The sequence below is a fragment of the Misgurnus anguillicaudatus genome, chromosome 25 (assembly GCF_027580225.2).
Source record: "Misgurnus anguillicaudatus chromosome 25, ASM2758022v2, whole genome shotgun sequence".
NCBI lineage: Eukaryota > Metazoa > Chordata > Actinopteri > Cypriniformes > Cobitidae > Misgurnus > Misgurnus anguillicaudatus.
Window position 1 is genome coordinate 16,215,598 of NC_073361.2, and position 17,261 is coordinate 16,232,858.

General features: G+C 36.7%; 1 protein-coding gene across 2 annotated transcripts in view; it reads left to right on the top strand.

The window, feature by feature from the left end:
• Nucleotides 1-17,261, top strand: part of stau2 (staufen double-stranded RNA binding protein 2) — a 132,302-nt gene that overhangs the window by 44,040 nt on the left and 71,001 nt on the right. For both annotated transcript variants that reach the window (XM_055181359.2, XM_055181361.2), the window contains exons 8-11: nt 2,662-2,874; nt 3,430-3,567; nt 8,678-8,809; nt 9,251-9,308. In XM_055181359.2, the coding sequence (XP_055037334.1) occupies nt 2,662-2,874; nt 3,430-3,567; nt 8,678-8,809; nt 9,251-9,308 (541 nt within the window). The remainder of the gene's footprint in view (nt 1-2,661; nt 2,875-3,429; nt 3,568-8,677; nt 8,810-9,250; nt 9,309-17,261) is intronic.

A 17,261-nucleotide genomic window follows, 5' to 3' on the forward strand; every position in this document is an offset into this window, starting at 1 on the left:
AAAACATGTTTCCTGTTAACATAAATTATTGTTAGGAATTGTGCCCATGTTCAATTGTTTTTAAAATCTTCATGCGTGATAACGTTTAAAGTCATCAACAACGTCTGTAGTCACATGTAGCAACACTGTAGCAAACCACCCTTCTAAAGACAAGTAAAAGCTTTTAAAGGCACAAATAAGTATGTATTACTGGTGTGTTTTATGTCGTAGAATAAAACGTGGAATTATTTTGGGCTTGTGTTAAAGGAACAGTATGTAATTAATTTATATCAATTAATCATAAAATAGCCCTGATATGTCACTAGACATTAAGAAATCATTTTCATTTCAAATACTTATATCACTCACAACAGTGGTCTGGCCAGGATATTGTCATTTAAAAAGTGGAGTTGCAGCCCTCAATTGATGTTTATGTTGTCATTTTGTGTATTGGCCACCAGTTGTGTGATTGCAGTACCAGTTTTAGCCACAAGTTTTGTGATTGCAATACCAGTTTTGGCCACAATCCTTTAACTCAAGATCTTATTTGAGGCATTTAACCAGACTTTGGGAGGTTGGAACTGGAAGTGCTAAAATGCTAACTCACTTTCGGGTTTGCCTACAAAAAAAGCGTCATCCCTGTTGCACTCCATTAGCGTGAAAGCACAATTTTTAAAAACGTGCTGTTGGAAGTCAAAATTTCTGTGTGATTTTTGCTGACAAGGTGCACTTAAAAAAACACAGGCACAAAAATCTAATTTCCATAATGACCAATGGTATCTACCAAAAGCAGTGCAAGTTAAGGGGGGTCGCACACCGGACACGCAACTCAGCGCCTAAAAAAAAAAAACAGAACACGCACACAGGATCTGCCTGGCTGTCTGTCTGCTTTGACTCAGGCCACTGCTCAAATCCCTGTCGCACCACTCACATAGTTTAACATCAAATAACATCATATTTGTGCCAAATCGTTAGCGATTAACATTGGCTGCTAACATTTGGATATAAAGTGTTTCAATACTACAATATATGGTGTAAAAACGTCTGAGTGAACGGTGGCTACTGCAGTTGAATTTTCCTATTGGATGTTGGGTCCAAAAAATAACTTGTGAGGTAAGCGGGTTTAAGCTCACCACGCCCTTGTTACGATCTCTCCACACACTTGGTACGAGCTTAGTTCATCCCCTCTATCTCCGTTGGGATCTGCCCACTTTTCTTGCATTTTCAAATATTGCCAGTGGGTGGAGTCAGGCCCTGACCAGGGGTTTAGTTACGCTTTAAATGTTAGATAATTACACAAATACCAGTAAATTGACACGTGCAAACCTTTAAAATAGTTTTGAAAATGTATTTAAATGCTCTCCTCCCATAAATTTTGCATCTAAAACTCCTACAATTTCATATGCAATAAGGTCAGTCGCAAAAACACCTGAGTCAATAGCCTCTTTCACACAGTAATTCTGGTAAATTACCATGAATTTACCAGAATGAATTTACCAGTAAATACAAAAATGTGCTGTTCACACATGCAGTGACGTTCCGTCTTTTTACCAGTAAGACATCATTCACACATCAGTATCAAAATACCGGTAAAGTCGGAGAGAAAGCGGAAGTTACCTGTGGCGCGCGGCTGGCGAGCTACGTCCGTGTCGTATTTGTAAACGGCGGGTTATGACTTAATATCCACGGTCCGTATTTTGTTGTTTTCACATCTGTGGCAAGCGGTCGGGAAGTTGCTCGTGACCAAACAACATTGCGTTAGGCGGCGTCAAACGGAACCTGCGCGTTTGCACATTAGGCCTCACAGATGGTGTGCTAAGGACGTCGGCAATTTGGCAATTAGATGGTAAGCTGTTTTAAACAACTTTGGTGAAGAAATGTGGATGTAAACTTCAGGTGTGCTCGACTTTTAAGCAACATGTGTGTGGAAACGTCCGTAAACAGTCTGGGGGAAACCGCGTCACCTGTATAAAAAACTTTCTGATTGGCCCGCCCGATCTGTCAGCGCGGTCTGACGTCATCTAAATGCCGGTAATGCTATATTTTTCGTTCACACACAGCGCTTACCGGCAAATTACCGTTAATCTTACAACCTGTCTTACTGGTAAATTGGGAGCACTGATTTACCGGAAAGGTTCTGTACACACATGACATGTTAACTGCAATTTACCAGTAAATTACCAGTAAAGGCTGTATGTGTGAAAGGGACTAATGCCTTTTCAGCACTAATTTTTTACAGTGTATCTTTAGTAAATACTGTTCAAAGCTTGCTCAGTTCACTTTTATAATTGTGTCAATGCACAGAATGCAATGAGTACTCCAAGCTAGTATTAGTATGCATGGACTACTGTACTTCTCATCTATATTCATGCAAATTCATATATTCACACCTATCCTTTGTATTCAAGACTTTGTGTGTAATGCAGAACCAGCTGCAGTCTCCCAGGTCTGTCTTGTTTCTCTCTTTCCATACGAGTTAGTGATCAGTATGTTAAACCAGTCATAGCGAGTCCAATTAGCAATACTCCCATTTCCGAAAGGGTGAGCGAGCGGAAGAAAAAGGATGAGAAGAGAGCGTGCAGCAAACATGGCCTAAGGGTCAGAATGAAAGAGTGCATGACCAGAATAACCGATTCCCGTTTGCGTCTCTCTCGCGTAACATGTTCATTACATGTCCGTCAGGTGCTGAAGGAAAGCGGACCTCCACACATGAAGAGTTTCCTCACGCGCGTGACGGTTGGGGAGTTCTCCGCCGAGGGAGAGGGCAACAGCAAGAAACTCTCTAAAAAAAGAGCAGCACTGTCGGTCCTACAGGAGTTGAAGACACTACCAGTCCTTCCTGTGGTGGAGAAACCCAAAGTGCATTATAAGAAGCGGCCCAAGACTATATTAAAGGTGGGTCGGTTTGAGCGTCTTAACACTAAAAACAGTGTATATCTTCGGTGTTACATTTAAAGGGATATCATTTACTCGCCCGCGTGTTGTTTCAAAAGTGTATGACTTACTTTCGTTTTACCAATTTGCTATTACCGTAGTACATCATTAGGAGTGCAGTTGTCATGGGTTTGATCCCAGGAACGCACATACTTGTAAGATAAGATGATGCACACACCTTGTAATGCACTATTAGTCAATTTGGATACAAGCATTTGTCACATGCATAAATGTGTAAACTATGAGTATAAAAAAGTATAAGTAAAAGATGACAATACAAATTTTTAGGTGAACTTTTCCTTATTTTTTTTTCTGCTTGTTAAAGTCTTATTTTTATATCATACATCTTGTTCAAAGGCTTACTCTCTCTCACACAAACACACTCATTCACTCTTTCTTCATCCTCATGACAGGGCTACCGACATGAACATTAACCAGCCATCCATCTGTCCTTCTGCTGCTTTATCTATGTCCCTCATCCTCTCCTCTCTTCTTTATTCTCAATGTCTCTCGCAGACCGGTCCAGAGTACGGACAGGGCATGAACCCTATTAGCAGACTGGCTCAGATTCAGCAGGCTAAAAAGGAGAAGGAACCCGAATACATGCTGCTGTCAGAGAGAGGGATGCCTCGCCGACGAGAATTCATCATGCAGGTAAATGAATAAGAGGGGAAAGCGGGAAGCATGAAGTGAGAGAATAGTATGAGAAGCAGCGAGGCGGCGAGAAGGACAGATGAGCCGTGGATAAACACTGATAACCTCCCACGGTTCAATCTGTCTTAATCACAAAGACTGACACCTTCTCAAGAACTGATTGCTGCTGACCTTCAGCTCTGTCACACAAACACACACAAATCCACGCACACACACAAGCATGCACATTCATCTAAATGGGGACATACCATAAACATTGCGTTTGCAGCTCATTTTATTTACTTACTGTACATTTATAGACACTACCGGTAACTTTTATTTGAACATTTTTATAAAAATGTATTTAGGGATTTTTAATTTTATGCAAATCAGCACATCCCCAAATGTCTCCAGATGACAGATTTTGCTTACATTTGGGGGACAAATTTGTCAAACATGCCAGCCCATAGTAGTAGTTAGTGGATAGCAAAGGTTATTTTGAAAAAATTTAGAAAGTGCAAACGAGTCTATGTAGTATAGTCTGTAACACCCACATCTGCCACAAGCAACCATGCGCCAATTCATGGGTTTGCATAAAAATTCAATTTTAACAAAATAAACTCTGTTCAATGCATCACACTTGATATGGTTTCTTATCTGTTGAATATTCTGCACACAAACATATTCATTTTGCAGGACTTTAAATGACAGCATCTGGATGATTCTCGCAAAATTAGACTTATGAGGTGTCATTAAACATTTTGATAAAAAAGTAAATGCTATCAAAATAAGAAGCATACAGTTACAATCATCTCTTCACATACTATTTTGCACATGATTTCAAATGACATCATACAAACCAATTTTGTTGTTTTTTCCACATTTAAGGGGAACATTTTCATTACTTCATTATTTGGGTTCTTTGACATGGAAATATTTATCATTAAAAAATCTAAAAAATAAAAAGCTTCAGTTCATGTTATACTATAAACATTCACAATTAAAAAACATGTGGTATTTGGTGATCATTGGTAAATGTAGAGACAATAATAAGGAATATAAATGTGTCCAAGAAAAAATTTCTCATCCTCTGCAACAATTTTCAATCATTGTTTAAGCTCTCAAGGAACTAACATTTTCAAAAAAAATAGTTGGAAGGGACATAATTGACTGTGACACTCAACTTTTTAGTTCTCATTACCGAAACATGAGTTTCTAAATGCATATATTTAATGTAATGTCATGTTGCGCTAATGATAATTTTTGATAATGATAAAAAATGTAAATAATTCTATAGGAAATATTTTTAAATCCTCTAAAAATAATGGTTGTAGTAAGTTCAGACCTTAATCTTATATTTGCAAAAAAAAAATTTGGCTTCAAGCGTTTTTTTTAAAAAATCTGATGCTGGACACCTTCTAAGTCTGGATTTCGTGAGAATCACCCATCTGTCTCTACTGCTGCCTTTCTTGAGGAAAACCTCACTTTACCAATAGAGGCTGTTTACACCTGGTATTAAGATGCGTTTGGTCGATTGGATTACAAATGGATGACCCTAAATACAGGTGTAAACGGGGTGTAAAACGTTTTGAGTTCGTCTACTTTCGACCACATTCAGAGATAGTGGAAAACACATTAGACCAAATTGCTTTTGTGGTGTATGCACATGGTGTGTTCGAGTAGCCACAAAAGAACCCACAGTGCTCAGCGCGGTCTTTAGGCTTTCATTAATAAAACTAAAGTGGCTGCTCTCAGCCCATTTCATTTTTGTTTCATTTTGAAAGTTGTGTGAGCTTATTTCATTAATTACGCTAAAATATGAGAGAAAACTCTTACATGTACATGAAGAAAACATTGTTCAGCATGTTTACTGACAACACAAGCAGCCGACTCTGACATAATATTAGTGCGCGTCAATTTAAACCCATCATTTTTCTCGCCTTCACTCATGTCCAGTTTTAAAGACACAAACAAACTCATTTTGCCATTTATACAAATTTATACAAATGCCATTACATTTCATGTTTGCATGTGGTTTGAAATTATAAAACATACTGTAAGTACATATTTTGACTAGAGATAATGTTAAGTCACTTGCATTGTGAAATTTGTACTTATTTACTGAAGAGTAGTGTAAAATAGTTGTGAAAACATTAACTGTAAAAAAAGATTTGTTGGTTCAACTTTAAAAAGTTAGCTGGTTGCTTTACAATTTTTAGTTGATTCAACTTAAAAAAATTAGTTGACACAAAAAGTTGTCAAAATTGTTATAATATTTTTAAGTTTTAAATTTACTTACAATTTTAAGGCAACCAGGTAACTTACTTTTTTAAACAAGTTTTTTCCTACAGTGTTAATTCTGAATCTAGGCAAGATAACTTTGTCTTTAAATTGCATGCCAGTCTTTTTGTGCTATTATTAACTGGGTAACACTTTACTTGAAGGGGTGTTCATAAGACTGGCATGACACCTTTATAATCATGACATAACACGTGCTATGAACATGAAGGAGATTTTATGCACATTTATGACAACTATCATTAAGTGTCATTCGTTCAATTATGTCATTTTTAATGCAAAGATGACATTGTTTGAGATGTCTTTTTGAGAACTTGACATTAACCAATAAATCATAACTTGTCATGACAACTTGACATTACCAAGACAACATAACTGACCACTTTTGATCAGTGATACAAATTGAATTTGAATTAAAATGTCATTAAGTGTTAATACTGTGTCATATAGTTTTATAACAGCATCATGAATATTCTTCAGTTCATAATGTTTTTTTTTAAGTTTCCTCCATGTGTTTAAGAAATAAAATCAATTATCTAATAATAATAATAGTCATTTAAATTCATAAAATTATATTTTATTGCATTTGGAGACAGATTCACCTAAAATTAAATGAAAACCGTACAATAATGGGTTAAGTCATGCAGCTTTGGGTCAATATCTCTGGAATACAGTTAATTACATAAATTTAATTAATTTAATAATGCATACCCACGGAATATTTCTCAGCCAATCAGAATACAGCATTCAGACCCGTGGTATAATAATGAATATAACATGTTAAATATTGACTCTGGATGTACCTGCTGCACTTCTAAAGCACTTCCACAGACACAGTTTCCAGCAGCATGCAAGTTGGAGAAGCTCCTTGCCTGCTTTCCATCCCATAATCCCTTGCTTTAAAGCACACAGTGCATCTCTAAGTGTGCTGTTACACAGCCTCAAACCGATTCTCCATGCTTCTTTCACCGTCGCATTAGACTCTGCCTGTGTGTGTTTCTTTTGTGTGGTCTAGTCGCTTCTAAAATTTCCACATTGTTCCCCTCTGTTCTGCGGACATCAATACGCGCCTGTTTTCAGCTCAGCAACATCTCTCTCAACATGCTTTTTTCTTTATTTAACATGTCTGATAACTATTTGTGAAGATATTATCGCCGATGTTAGTTGTGTTTTTTGTGTTTCTGTCCTATTTTATAGTTCACTCATCTCTTTTTCTGATTAAGAAAGTTACTTTTATAGGAAGTACAGACTATTTTGTTTACATTTCAGATCAGCTTTGATGTATTATTGTTGCCATATTTTTAAAGGTCTTGGCTTTGTTGGTGCAGGAAGAAGAAAATTAAACCCCATTAAATTTAACCCTTAAACAGGCAAGAGTGGAAAACGATGAGCAAAAAATCATTTCATGACATTTTTTTATCATCTGGACTTATGTAATAGATATTCATTGGAATTTTTAAAATATTTGATATATTCAGGATTTTATGAGTTGTATCTCCCGGGATACATTGCCCTATTAAGGTATAAAAAAAGGATTAAGTCATCAAAATTTATTTTTTATTTGCAGCAAAAATTATGTGATTCTGACTTCTTCTCTTGGTCTAAAACATGCCATATATATTTTTTCATCCATTTTAAACTGTGTAAACAACAGGTTTACTAGTAACATTGCATGTAAATAACACAACTAAATGTAAGTAGGCCTAACTAAGAATGAGCAGTTTTTAAATGTCTTCATTGGCTTCGTTGGTGCTTTTTCTGCTCCACCTGCAAAAAATATATATTTTTTAGATAATACTAGTTTGGTAAATTATTTAAGAATTGATTAATTTTGCATACTACCTGAACTACCCCTCAATGTAATCTATATGTGTCTATATGTGTTTCATGCAGAGGCCTCTTATTGGCTGCAATTTAGAGGAATGAATGCCTAGCATGAGTAAAATTACCTAAATTTCTTGGTTCTAATACACCACTGGACTGTCACAAAAAATTTCATCTTCATCACTTTTCTCAAAATCTGAAGAATTCATTGGTATTGGCTCTATAACTCATATTCCCTATCATTCCTTATACCATAAAATTAGCTGTTGTGAAGCCGCGAAAGAAAATATCCAGTTAAAAATGCTAAGATGCAGTCACCTAAATATACGAATATCATTTTTACCTGCAAATTTGATCATTTTTTACACTTTTTTTTAACTCAAAATACAAAGATAGGCCATATTGTGGTTAATCCCTTTTTTATACCCTAATCAGGCAATGTATCTCAGGGGATACGTATATTTCAAAATGTGCTAAATAACAATATAAACAACATATAACCAAATTTTCTTCTTCAGCACCTTAAGACAATGTTCACAATTAATATTAGCAGTATTAATATTTTTTTTAAAGAAGAAAAGTAAGATTAATATTCATTTTCTTACCACAAAATCTGACTGTCCTGCAAAACCGGTGGCCATGTTGGATTTAGGTCAGGCTGACCAATCAATAAAAAAAAAACTTGAAGCAAATAATGTTACCCACATATTCAAGACAGACCAAGGTTTGATAACTGATAGAAGGATTTGGTTAAAAAATCTTTTTTATGCCCCAAACAAGACACTGAAGAGAGTGTATCCCGTGGTGCACATTGCCTGTTTAAGGGTTAATATAATCCAACCGTCACATGGTCATCAGTGGTAACTGTAATGAGTCATACTAAAAAAAATAAAGTGGAGCTGGTTTTCTCTTGTTCCAATAATAGCTTAAAATGCATGCTTATTATTAATTTCACATGCCAAACATCTAGACAGCCCTTAAACATCTACCTCTGTGTGTATGTTGACAGGTGAAAGTTGGTAGCGAAGTGACTACAGGAACTGGACCTAATAAAAAAGTGGCCAAGCGTAATGCAGCAGAGGCCATGCTGCTTCAACTGGGATACAAGGCATCTACACCATTACAAAACACTTCAGAGAAGGTCAGTGTAAAGTAATTCAAGATTGCATTTTAAAATGTTTTAGCTGATGTATATGATCTTCTTTTCCAGTTGAACACAAACACATAGTTGACTACCCTGTTGTGTTTACATGCTATAACATTCATTCACACTTATTTAATAAGCTTATTTCTTATCATCACATTTAGTATAAACAGCGTAGCAGGCCATCAATCAATGAAAAGTATGTGGATGTGTACGTTTATATCCGCACACAGCTTCCTGTTTTAGTATACACAACCTTAATCCTTAAATACCTCCTCTGCTTTATGCCTTTGCAAGTTAGTGACACTTAAGCTGTGATGTCTCAATTTGGTGTTAATCCCCCATCTAATGGAAACAAGTGAAAGCAACTTGTCTGACACGCATGAAAGGGGGTTTGCTAAACCGTTTCTTTCTTTATTATCTTAACATTGGCCACAGATGGACAACAAAGGCTGGAATGGACAAAGGGCTGCTTTTCCTGAAACGACAAGCAACAGTAAGTGTTTTTCTTTTGGTGTGTGTTTCCTGGTATAGGTGATGCTGTGCCGTTTAATTGATCTGACTGATCAATAAGGACAAAACCTCTGCTCAGTCACAGACTCGCTTCTGTGGAGAGTCCGTGAATTCTTCTCTATTCAAACAGACTTATGTGCTTTCCCAGGGGGTCTTTTGGGACCACTGTATGAAACACACTCAGCATCCACAAAAACTTTACCAGGGTACAACTATTATCTGGTAGACGACATCACACACAAACACCTTTTCCACAAATATGGTGATGGATCGTCCAAAAATGTTACTTGTTATTACCGTATAACATGCACTTTGCTTACAATCTAATCTAGATTTCTTAAATTTAGCATTTAATACATTTATTAATAATTAAAGGGATAGCTAACCCAGAAATGAAAATTGTGTCATAATTTACTCACCCTCAGGTGTATACATTTCATTGTTCTGCTTGACACAAAAGAAGATATTTGTTATTAAGCAAGAAGCAAAAGCACCATTGACTTCCACAGTTAGAAATGAAGAGTTTGGTTCCAAAACGTGATAAACGGCATTTAAAAAAAGTTAGTTACCGCCAAAATCAGTATTGTATCCGGTCAGTATTAAAAAATAATTTCTTAATTTTATGCAAAATCCAATATCTGCCGTGTTTTTCTGTCATCTTTTCTCCCTTTTTTCAAACCGCGACAAATGCCAGTCCTCCTTCTCTGCAGAATGAAATAAATCCGCTTAACCAATCACAGCACACCATTCCACACATTTTAAACAATAAGGGGGGCGGGTTGAATACACACAGAATCCTAGTTTTCCTCATCTACTTTGTACTTCGTGATCAACAAACAAACAAAAACAAAATAATAATTTTGATGGCATTGATAAACCTGTGGTGGTTTTCTGTGGCGGTTAAGAAACGTAAGCCATCTGAATCGAATAATTTACGCGAGCCACTCGGGCAAAGGAAAAATTTTGTTTCTTGCTTGTTCTCTCGACAGCATGAAGCTTCTGTCATGCTAACACATTGATCCCAGGGATCTTATGAAAAACTTTCCATTATTTTACTCGGAGCCAACGAAAATCGAGGAGGACCAAAACATTTCACAGCTGATCGTTGTCAAAAAAGTTCAGAGACGACGTCACAAGGATGATAGCAGCAATGACAGTGTTCTTAATATGACAAAAGTATTGTTTTAATTAATGCAGTAATGTTTATTTTTAATCAGTGTATACCACTAGTTAACTAGTGGTATACCACTAGTTAACTAGTGGTATAATATGGCAAAGATGAATGCACATTTATATATTGATTCAATAGATTTATAGCATTTTGGAAAAAAATATATAAAAAATAGTTTTTATAATAAATCTATAAAAATCTAATTATGGATTTGAATTTTTAATGTTATTATAACCTAAAAATGCTGAATGAAAGTTTGTAACAGAAAATAATTTTCATCTTGCCACTTTCTTGGTATACAAAACACCTTTTTTACCCAAATTTGTCAAAATGGATGCCTCAAAACTGTTTGCTCAAAATATATACCTTTTGTGTTAATGGTAGATAATTAATGCTAAGATTAATAACCAACCAAAATGTTAACATTATTCTTTTTAATTCAGCAAAGTGTTTAGAGTTAAAAGGATACTTAAACATTTTAACATTGGACTTCAAATTCGTTAAATCCACTATTGTGTATTGTATAATTGTTCATAACAGTCTATACACAGTATTTAGTTAAATTAGATCAGAAGTAACTGTAATTGAATTACAGAAAGAGTAATCCCTTACTTTCCTTTTTCAAGTGAAGTTATTAAATTACAGTAACTAATTTCTTAGTAACTAGTTACACCCAACACTGGTAGACATGAATTTCTCCCCTGGGACTATTTGCAGACCAGTTCGTTTTAGACAAGTTTGGAGCTAGTATTGGCCTAAAACTGCCTGCAGTGGCAACATGCAGATTAAATCTGGCTTTGGATCTATTGGTGGAAAAGGGTAAAGGGCCCATTATACTTCCTCGTAGGACCTACGGCGTAGTCTCAACACTGTAGGCTACAGGTCAATTCTCATTCATACTTCCGCGTTGCTGTTCGCATCGGCGTGCACTTAACCCAGATTTCAACCAACTATGGAGCGGCTGCAGATCGGCTCCGCTGCGTTACGGCTCCACCGTCTGCCAATACCCACCAGTTCTGTTTTGTTGCAGAGCGGCTATGTGCTGAAGTGACGAGGACCCATGAGGTCTCTCAAAGTAACGCGATGATCGCGCGATATCTAGTTCTGTCTCCGCCCATTATGAAGTTAAATTATGACGTTTTTACAAACCAGCCCAGATCACAACACGAGATCTCTTGAATTCAGGTATGATCTTGCGATAAAATCATGGCTCCGAATCTTTGCTTTTTACGTTGCAAGTGGAAATGCGTATGACACAGATTTTTTTGACCTGACTGGTTGGGTTCTAGCAGACCAATTGCAGAACCATAAATCCAAATGACACTTTCCTGCGGGATGCCAAATGTCTTTGTACACACAATGTCCTTCAGTGAATCTGCACTGAATCATGCAACTAGTCTGCAATTTCGTTGCTAGTCTGCAACTTAATTTGAGTTTTCATTGTTAACCATGACAGCCATTCCAGCCAAATATGTGAAAACAAAAGTTTCTGTAAATTTAGTCTAAACCAGGTCACTCGGGTACTCGCAGTAAAGCTGTTTTCACTCAGCTATGTAGTGACATTCCTGGAAGTAGCGCACATGCTGACGAATGCTTTTGGCTGATGGAAACACCTTTATTATTGCGGGGCAGGGATTTCTATTACTTATATTACTCGTAAAATATGCATATTATCTTCTCCACAATGTAATGTACAGATTCCATTCAAATTTTGCTTTGAATATCATTTCAGTCCATCCATATGTGACCTTTGTTTGGTTTTGTAATATGAAGTGTATACTTTTACAGAAGCTGACAAGTGGCGGCTCGTGACTGCTCTTCCGAGGGGCTCAAATTTAAAATGTGTTCGTAGTGTCATGTGCATTGCTTGTGTTTTCAAAAGATGTGTTTGTTGCATCATGAAAAGTGAACCATGTGCATCACGTGTTTTGTCAAAACCGTTTATGATTAAAGAGACGCTCACGTTCACAAAATACACGCAAGACACTCCCTTAACAGTAAACTTTGATTACGCATGAGATTATGCGAGTATCTGGCAAACGCAAGCGTCTCTTTTATCATGAACACCTTAAGACCCGACTGCAGCAGGCACTTATTTTGACAAGACAAGTGATGCACATAGGTTCACTTGACGTGCCGAACATATTTTGAAATTTCGAACCACACACATGAAGGGTTACATGCATGTTATGACGAATTTCGTATCATGCACCCTCGAAAAAAGAAAGCCGGCACAGAAACTGACTATTCAGTTTCAAAAATTTTCAATCAAACTAGTTTTATTCACTGACTCTAACCTTTTTAGATGTGCATTTACATTAATGCATTCGGCAGATGCCTTTATCCAAAAGGACTTGTAAAGTATTTTTTATCAGTATGTGTGTTCCCTGTGACTCGAACCCTTGCGTCTAGTTCGATGCTAGTGCAATGCTCTACCAATTTAGCTACTCATTGTGAGTGTCCTAACGTAATAACTAAAATAGTAACCCCAAAACATACCCCTCTTTTTCTTTTTGGTCATTTGCGCATTACGTTTTGGAAAAAATCCATTCTCATGCAACTTTATCTCACTGCTATCTTTCTCTTAATTATCTTCACAAACTTACCCAACTGCATAGCTTTTGAATGTCAAAATGATGCTTGTTAATTTATGATCCTTCAGGTCTGCCAGCTAGAGAATTGATGTCTCTGAGGGGCTTTAACTCAATTCAGAGCAGATGTATGTGTCAATGACCTGGGAACCAAGTTTTTCCTTTCCAGCCCCTGTGAGCGCATAACCAGGTTCTCCGAAGTAGATTTACGGCCCCTTGTCCGAACTCTCATCCTGCTAACTGTGCAAAATCACACGAGCAGCTTTTTGATTTTGCAAGAGCAGTTACTCTAGTAGTTTTGCACTCGTACCTTATTGCATCTTTTCAGTGTTAGCGGTTGGATGCCTCTTAGGACTGTAGCGGCACAAGATGAGCAAGATGACTTTGAACTGACTGCCCATATTATGTCATGGCAGATGCAGCCATGCGGTCTCAAAGCTCGTGTAACATTGCAACAAGACACTGTGTCTGAAGTTATAAATCAATTTCCTCTGCTGTTGTCCAGCACTTAAACAGACAGGCTAAAGTTTGGAAGTTGAATCCCATAATGCATTCCTCCAAATGTACAAAACCACAGAGATGGAGACACGTGGCATGTGTGCCTTGTAATCTGTGTGTGGCGTAATGATAAAGGAAATGAGGAGGGGAGGAGTTTAATTAATGAGGGTTTTAGCAGAAAAGCAACACATCTTTTTAAATGAGTTTTTAATTCCATACGGACAGTACATGTAAGCTATAAAAAGCTAAGTACTAGTCCGATAAACATTTCAGCTGCTTATTGTTAGCAAAGTGGACATATTTCATTTTTTGGTGTATGTCCTGGTTTGTGTGAGTGTGAGAGAGTCAAAAAGTGCTGTGTTTGTAAAAAAAAGTAGCACAAGAATCCACAAATGTATGAGTAAGACAGAGCTATGCTTATGTGTGTATGAATATGTCAGTGTGTTAGTGTTTAGCGTCTTAAGCATTGCTTCATCCTGTTGATTTACAGTTTGGGCTTGTGTGTTATCTGTTTTAAATCACCGCTTGGGCCATGAGCTGGCTAATCTCCAGTCCACCATTCTCAAATTCAGCCCATTATACTGGGTGGAACCTGTTGGAATGAAGAGAGCGAGAGAGAGAAAAAGAAAGGGGGAAAGAAACAGGGGGGCGTAAAGGGGGCATTGTTTTTTCTTAGCGTTTAAGTGCATTTTGTCGTAATGCCTTAATGATGTCATACTGGCTCACACCTCTCATTTTATACCTTTTTTAAGCATGCCTGCCCGCACCACTAATTCGTATAACGTGAATTCGAAGTTGTCGTGTGACATTAAAAAAAAAAATCAGTGTCAGTTGCCTCTTTTGCAGTCAACCTTGCCGAAACGGCCGGCGGGATTTCCGAACTGCTGGTTTTCATTTAGCATTCTCACTCCATGAATTAAAGGGCTACATCAACATCACGGCACGGGTCTATTTACATCTCTCACAATTTCCTGAGATAATATTTACCAGTTTTATGGTTTGAACACATTAAGTTGTTGCTTGGCTAAGATGTAAGAAATCACTCGCCTGACTGCTTTTGTAGAAACGGACAGCAAATGGAAACAGGAAGCAGAATTGATGTTTGCTGCTGCTTTGTTACTCTCTGGTTTCTCTCCTCTTTGTTGTTCGATATTATTTTTGTCCCATACACTGGACAAGAATTACCCATTTTCATTTCCCAATAAATTCTTGATATTCTTAATATTAAATATATTTTTTATGGCGCACAAGCAAATATGACCGTAGGCTTTGACTTTATTCTGACACCTGTCAGCGTGGATGCACTATTACACAAAAACAAGCATTTTTTGTTAGTAATCCTGTTGTAGTATTGTCAGACTGTGTTGTGCATTGTAGTAAGTTGGTTGATTGGTTATTAATTTTTATCACACGGCTTGTTGGAATGCTTGATTCTGATATGTCAGTCATGACATTTGCTCAAAACTAATAACACACCGTAACTCGGATGCTGCAAATCATTTTGAAAGATACAGTTTAATATTACATAAAAATTTAATATAAATATGTCTTTTAGTAACATATATGACATTACAATTTGTGACATCTTGGACCCTATTTTAACAATCTAAGCGCATTGTCTAAAGCGCACGGCGCACTGTCTAAATGGGCGTGTCCAATGCCACTTTTGCTAATTTACCGACGGGAAAAATGGTTTGTGCGCCGAGCGCGGTCGAAAAAGTTTGTTCCTATTCTCCTAATAAGTAATGGGTGTGTTTTGGAAGTAACGTGCAATAAACCATTGAGAGTCTCAGCTCTCATCTACTTTAAAAGCCGGTTGCGCTGGCGCTATGTCTAATCCCTATTTAGATGATGGACTTTGTAAACTGGAAATCTAAGTGGAAGTAATAGACCATCAGGTTAAGAATAATGTAAAAAAATGTGTTGTTTTCATTTTTACAAAATTTTTATTTTTTAGATTAAAACCTTTAAAATGCAGTACTTTCTTTCAGTCATAGAAGTACAAATAGCAATCTTTTAATTGCTGTAAATGTATTGATATCCTACATAATCATTGTAATCTCATAAAATAAATTGCACATATGCAAGAACAGGATTGTACTCTAAAAATACAAACGTGCGGAGAGCCATAGCTTTTCAGCACTCGGACAGCGCCATGTTTTGTTTAAAGCATTACTTAAAATGTTTCTCATCTCATCATATCCACAGGTACAGAGTCATTATATACAATAAATCCGTAGGGTAGTATTTAAAAACATTTAAAAATAGCATTTGTTTAAAGGAAAGCATTTTTTTACTTGGGCTACAGGTGAAGCAGCTCTTTACGCCTTCTAACGTCTCATAATCGGTCCTCATTTATGTCCAAGAGACTCAGTTATAATCTTTTACATTCAATTCTTTAATCTTTTATATTTAAAAGTGTTTTTGTGCTGCTGCGCATTCATGTATGTGTTAAGCAAACCTGTGTTGTCGTCTCGTTTATAGGTGCATATTACTAACGCGCTCTTTAAATAACAAAAAACATATTTTGCCATTGACTTTAGAGCAGGTTTTTGTTGGTCAATGGTGTAGTCTATTTTAGTTGCCTCAAAATAGCAACGTCCCAGCAATGCACCTGAACACACCTCGTTTTCAGACCAGAACGCCCATGGGCGCAAATGCATTTGCTATTTAAACAACGTGGCGCAAAACGTGAAAATGATAATTGCGCCGGGTTGAAACTAGCCAAAGACACTTGCGTCGCATTGTGCCACATTGCGCCAGGTGCATGATAGAGGTCATTAAGTTAAAATTGAAAATAAACGGGTTTTCCTTCGGAAGGTCTGCATTCGTTAAAATGTTTCATAAAATATCTCAAATCAATATTTAAAGGATTAGTTTATTTTCTTAAAATAAATCCAGATAATTTACTTACCACCATGTCATCCAAAATGTAAATATCTTTCTTTGTTCAGTCGAGAAGAAATTGTGTTTTTTGAAGAAAACATTCCATGATTTTTCTCATTTTAATGGACTTTAATGGACCCCAACACTTAACAGTTTTAATGCAGTTTAAAATTGCAGTTTCAAATTACTCTAAACGATCCCAAACAAGGCATTATCTAGCAAAACGATTGTCATTTTTGGCAAGAAAAATTAAAAATATGCATTTTAAACCACAACTTCTCGTCTCCCTCCGGTTGTGTGACGCGCCAGCGCGACCTCACGTGACCTCTTGACGTGATTACATATGCAAAACTATGCCCCAGTGCAAAAGTACACACAAGTGTGGAGAAAGAGGACCAATTCGATGTTGTTGTATGTCGAATTATACTAATTAATGTCTTTGTGTCAGTTTATTGTTTAAAATGGTCCGCAAATGTGCGTTTCATGTATGTAACGCGTGACGTTTTGACGTCATTACGCAATTACGTGAGGTACTTTTCTTGCCAAAAATGACAATCGTTTCGCTAGATAATACCCTTATGCCTCATTCGATATTGTTTAAATCATTTGAAACTGTAATTTTAAACTGCATTAAAACTGTTACGTGTTGGGGTCCATTAAAGTCCATTAAAATGAGAAAAATCCTGGAATGTTTTCCTCAAAAAACATAATTTCTTCTCGACTGTAGAAAGAAAGACATCAACATTTTGGATGACATGGTGGTGAGTAAATTATCTAGATTTTTTTTATA